The sequence below is a fragment of the Anneissia japonica genome, unplaced genomic scaffold, assembly GCF_011630105.1.
Source record: "Anneissia japonica isolate Jap-2015-1 unplaced genomic scaffold, ASM1163010v1 scaffold5974_len85726_cov141, whole genome shotgun sequence".
Classification (NCBI taxonomy): Eukaryota; Metazoa; Echinodermata; class Crinoidea; order Comatulida; family Comatulidae; genus Anneissia; species Anneissia japonica.
The window spans coordinates 11,823-17,000 of record NW_022745647.1 but is presented as its reverse complement, the minus strand read 5'-3'; the positions used below and the strand labels follow the sequence as shown (position 1 = coordinate 17,000).

At 52.7% G+C, this 5,178-nt stretch overlaps 1 protein-coding gene across 1 annotated transcript; it reads right to left on the bottom strand.

The window, feature by feature from the left end:
• Positions 1-4,785: 4,785 nt before the first annotated feature.
• Positions 4,786-5,100, bottom strand: LOC117119991. The gene has a single exon (XM_033264978.1). It carries the CDS (start codon positions 5,098-5,100, stop codon positions 4,786-4,788), a length of 315 nt encoding a protein of 104 aa, XP_033120869.1.
• Between the last annotated feature and the right edge of the window lie 78 nt (positions 5,101-5,178).

Sequence of the window (5,178 nt, the reverse complement as noted above, 5' to 3'; positions counted from 1 at the left end):
AGTTTCCCTTAAGAATTGCACGGCCTCCAAAAGGTGCAGGTTCAGCGTTCTGATGCAGGGCACGAGTCGAAATTTGAATCTGAACACGTGCAGATCGCACCCTTCGTTCGTCATGCGTATCGAACGAGCCACTCCGTAGACGAAGGTCGCTTGCAGCAGGAGCGGAGCTTTCGAACGGATCCGGTCGTTCCGGTTGACGTAGGCAAGAACGAGAACTTCCTTGTTGCCAACGAGCCGCTCTCGTTCGACGGTCTTGTTGGTTTCCGTCTTCTTCTCCACCACGCGCACGTCGGATTCCACGGACTTGACCACTCCGAACGTACCCCTGTCGTCCACCGAGAACGCTCCACGCTTCGATATGTCATCCGGGGTGTCGCGGTAAATCACCGTCCGCGGCTGCAGGACGTCCATCGCAAGCAATCTGATGAACTGAGGACGAGAAGGAGAACGAAGTTGCTAATACTGATACCGGATGCGATCTTCTTCTTCGGTCGAAGACTCGAATACGTCCGTTCGATGTGCCGTCCTACCTCGTTTTGCGAACGACACATCCTGATCGCGAGAATCTAAATAACTGTCTGAACGTTTCTCTCGGCATGATGAGGGAAACGCGCTCTTCGACGGCCATCGTCAATCGCTTCCTGTCGTCGGACGCCACAGCTCTGCCCCCGAACGCCGTGACCAGTCGTTTCCGCTCGTCTTTGTTGAATACCGGAAGTTCGATTTTGTTCGACCTGTACTTGCAAAACCTAAACGCGCACGTGACGAAGGACGACAACGTCTTCGGATCGTCCACCATTGAGTTCACGTGTTCGACGACGATCACGTTCTTGTGTTCGCTTTCGTTTCCAAACTTGACGTCTCCGATAACAAGGTCGTCCCGGTAGAGCAGGTACACCGACTTTTTGCCGGCCCGTTTGAGAGACAGGTGCTTTGCGTCGACGTTGGATACCCTGCTGCAGGCGACGACGGCGGCTACGGCCTGCAGCTCCGACAGTCGACGGTACTCCGGAATCGGACTCAGGCATTTCTTTAGAGCTTTGATGAACTTGTTCCCCAACACGTCCACGAAACGATCAAGCGCGGACGGTGCCGAGTCCCGACTTCTCATCGCGTCGATGAACTTGTCGTCCGAGTTGACGTACGCGTTCCAAAACGCCAGCTCTTCGTCGGTCATCGGACCGCGAAGACGGACGAGGTGCTCGCACACCTTCAGCAGAGGTTCCTCCGTACACTCGCCGCGAGCGAGATCCTGGTAGTCGAACTGATCGAAAGCTTGGGGAGAATTTTCAGCGAGCACGGTCGCCACCGTCATTGCCGCTCCGTACAGATCGGTCTTGGCGGACAGCATCTTCCGATTTCGATCGCCGAGAACGTGACTCGCGTCCCTGTACGGGACGTTCGTCAGTTTCCTCTTTGTGCGGATGCACCCGAAACGGGGATGGACGTCCATCAGGTGCATCGACGTTCCTTGCGGCACGTATTCGGAAGAGGGCGAATCGGCAGCGACTTGACCGATGCTTTCGCTTCCCGTTTTGTTGAGTATCCGGATTCCCAGCTCCTTGGCACCTCTGTCGCAGAACTCGGCGGAACCGAAGTCAACGAGTCTGAAGCGGTTGTCGACCCTGCTGTACGTCAAGTTATTCGGGGTGATGTCGTTGTGCACCACGCCCGATTTGGCGAGGAAAGTCAGAGCCTCGCACAGGTGCAGTGCCAGCGTACTGACGCACGGAATTATCCCGTGACCGTATCTCAACGTTTGTAGATCGCATCCTTCGTTCGTCATCGTTATGGATGCGACGACGTTGTTCTTGAACGTGGCGCCGAGTAGTCGGGGCGTGAATTTTCTCGCATGATCTGTCCGTTTCAGATCAGCGAGAATCGCCGTTTCCTTGCTGCCGCTGAGATTATCTAGCTCGGAACCTAACTCCAAGATTTTTTTTCTCCACGATCCTGACGTCGTCCTTCATTGATTTTACCACGCCGTAACTTCCAACGCTCCTAACTTGGAGGCGGTGTTCGGCAACGATTCGTACTTGATTTTGCTTATTTGCGTATTTCGCCCGTCGTTCAGTTCGTCCCGAGGAGATGCCATCTTCGTCGAAAGTCTATCGCTGGCAGCGAGGAAAGGAGGAGTCTCTAAGAAAACGAAGAGAACGGATGCGAGATACGAAGCGCTTGTATCCGAACGCAAATGGGTGATACTGGAACGGTTTTCTCCAAGAGACGATTGGAGCGCTTGGAACGATGTCCTACGAAATGACGAGCAAACCTAGCTGGAAAGTCGTATTAGGCGAGTACGCGTCGCACCCGCTGAGCGTCCTCAGGGTCACGCTGCTGCCGAGTCGCAACGACAACTCGAACCTCGCGTTCGGCGACCGTGTACTCCACGTCCGTCTATTCGACGTCCATCCGTGCAATCCGCGTCTGTCTATTCGACGTCCGCGTACTGGAGGTCGGTCGGCGTGTCGCGGACGCGTGTGTGTACTCGACACCCGTCTGCGTACTCCAAGTCCGTCGTGCACTCCACGTCCGTCTACTCGACGTCCGCGTACTCGAGATGGGTCCGCGGGTCGCGGACGCGAGTGTGTACTCGACATCCGTCCGTGCACTCCGCGTCCGTCTACTCGACGTCCACGTACTCGAGGTCGGTTGGCGAGTCGCGAACAAAAATTATTTCCAGTTTCAGAAAATTTTTCAAAATAGAGACTCGTCTTGTCTGCCTTAACGACGTAAGCGAACAGGGTAGTCGAGTCGAGGACACGTCGATGTACTTGGCATTCGTCCGTCTATTCGACGTCCGCGTACTCGAGGTCGGTCGGAGGGTCGCCGACGCGAGTGTGTACTCGACATCGTGTACTCCAAGTCCGTCTACTCTACGTCCGCGTACTGGAGTTCGGTCGGCGGGACGAAGAGGCGAGTGTGTACTCGACATCCGTTCTTGTACTCCACGTCCGTGTACTGACGTCCGCGTACTCGATGTCGGTCGGCGAGTCTCGGAAGCGAGTGTATACTCGACATTCGTTCTTGTGCTCCACGTCCGTCTACTCGACGTCTGCGTATTCCAGATCGGTCTGCGGGTCGCGGACGCGAGTGTGTACTCGACATCCGTCCGTGTACTCCACGTTCGCCTACTCGACGTCCGCATGATCGGTCGGCGAGTCGCGGACACAAATTATTTAAATTTTCAGAAAATTTTTCCAAATTTGAAATTGAGACTCGTGTTGTCTGCCGTTTACTCGACGTCCGTCCGTGTACTCCACGTCCGTCTACTCGAGGTCCGCGTACTCGACGTCCGCGTACTTGACGTCCGTCTTCTGGTTGCGGACACAAATTATTTCCAGTTTCAGAAACTTTTTCCAAATTTGAAATAGAGACTCGTTTCGACTGCTTTAAAGACGTCGGGCGGAGATCCGCGGACACGTCCGTGAACTCGACGTTGTTCGTCGAGTACGTGTGTGTAGTAGACGTCGGTCTAGCTGGTCCAGCTTTTCCAGACTGTTTCTAAGTCCAGAAATCCGTGTATTCCACGTCCGTCCGTCTTCTCGACGTCCGTGTACCTGTGGTCGGTCGGCTGGTCGCGGACGCGAGTGTGTACTCGAAGTCCTTCTGTTTACTCGACGTCCGCGTACTCGAGGTCGGTCGGCGGGACGCAGACGCGAGTGTGTACTCCATGTCCGTCCGTGCTCTCCACGTCCGTCTACTCGACGTCCACGTACTCCACGTCCGTCTACTCGACAGATTATTTCCAGTTTCAGAAAAAAAATTTTGTCAGAAAAGGTTGAAATAGAGACTCGTCTAGTCTGCCTTAACGAAGTCGATCGGAGGATCGCGGAGGCGTCCGTGTACTCAACGTTCGTCTGAGATTCGCGGACGCGTCCGCGTACTCGACGTCGGTAGGAGATCCGAGGAGGCGTCCGTGTACTCGACGTCCGTCTGAGGATCGCGGACGCGTCCGTGTACTCGACGTTCGTCTGAGATTCGCGGACGCGTCCGCGTACTCGACGTCGGTAGGAGATCCGAGGAGGCGTCCGTGTACGCGACGTCCGTCTGAGGATCGCGGACTCGTCCGTGTACTCGACGTCCGTCTGTGAATCGCGGACGCGTCCGCGTACTCGACGTCGGTAGGAGATTCGCGAATGCGTCCGTGTACTCGACATCCGTCTGAGGATCGCGAAGTCCAGATTTTCGAAATTTTTTCTAAGTCCAGAAAAGTCGAAATTTTTTCTAAGTCCAGAAATCTCGAAAAGTCCAGCTTTTTCGAAAAGTCCAGCGTAACACCTCCCATTCACACCTTCTCGTGTACACGACGGAGCACCGTCGACTGCCCACACGTCACTGCAGCACTCTACGCTCACTCAACGAGAACAAAAAAATACAAGATATGGAGAAAGTCAAATTTGTGGTTTTTTTCTCGAAAGATATATTTTTCGTAATTAAATATTTAAAATAACGAATATAGGAGTACGAGCAGAATCTGTGTCAGGTGAGAACAAGTATCTTTTTAGACCTCACATTTCTAGATTATTTTTTTTACTTGGTACCGTCGAATATTTCAAAAAACCAGCATACAGGTCAAGGTGAGATAATGTCTCCTTCGGAAGATATCGTCCGACTTCTTTAAATCAATCTTCACTCCGTACCCTAATGTAAATCGGGTTGTCAAGACTGTAAAAAAAATAATAATTAAAAAAGATTAAATAAAATATGAAAGAAAAAAAAACAAAATTTCGATAACAAAATATTGAAAACTTATATAAATTATTTTTCAAAATTTCGGTTAACTTACGTCAAAATTCGCTCGCGTATATCGGGTTCCGAGTCCCAGTCTTCGTCGGACGAATGTGGAGTTTCCACGTACCTTGGAACTTTCAAATTCCCATGCATTTTAGGCGGTGTGGTGTCCGGCCTCCACAGGCAATTCTCCTCGTGCTCCCTCAACTCCTCGTACTCTCCGCAGGTCAGACAACCGTATCTGCAGATTCTGATCGGCTTGCCGGTGTGCCGCAACTTGCATTTGTGAAAGTGGTTGTGAAAGCGAGAGACCCTCACTTTGTGTTCCTTGAAGAACGGACAGGTTATGACGACTTGACTTTCCATCGTGTTGGATGCTGAGGACGCGGTCCACGAACCTTTTTATGCTCGTCGAGCGAGACGCGATGACGTTCACTCTACCGA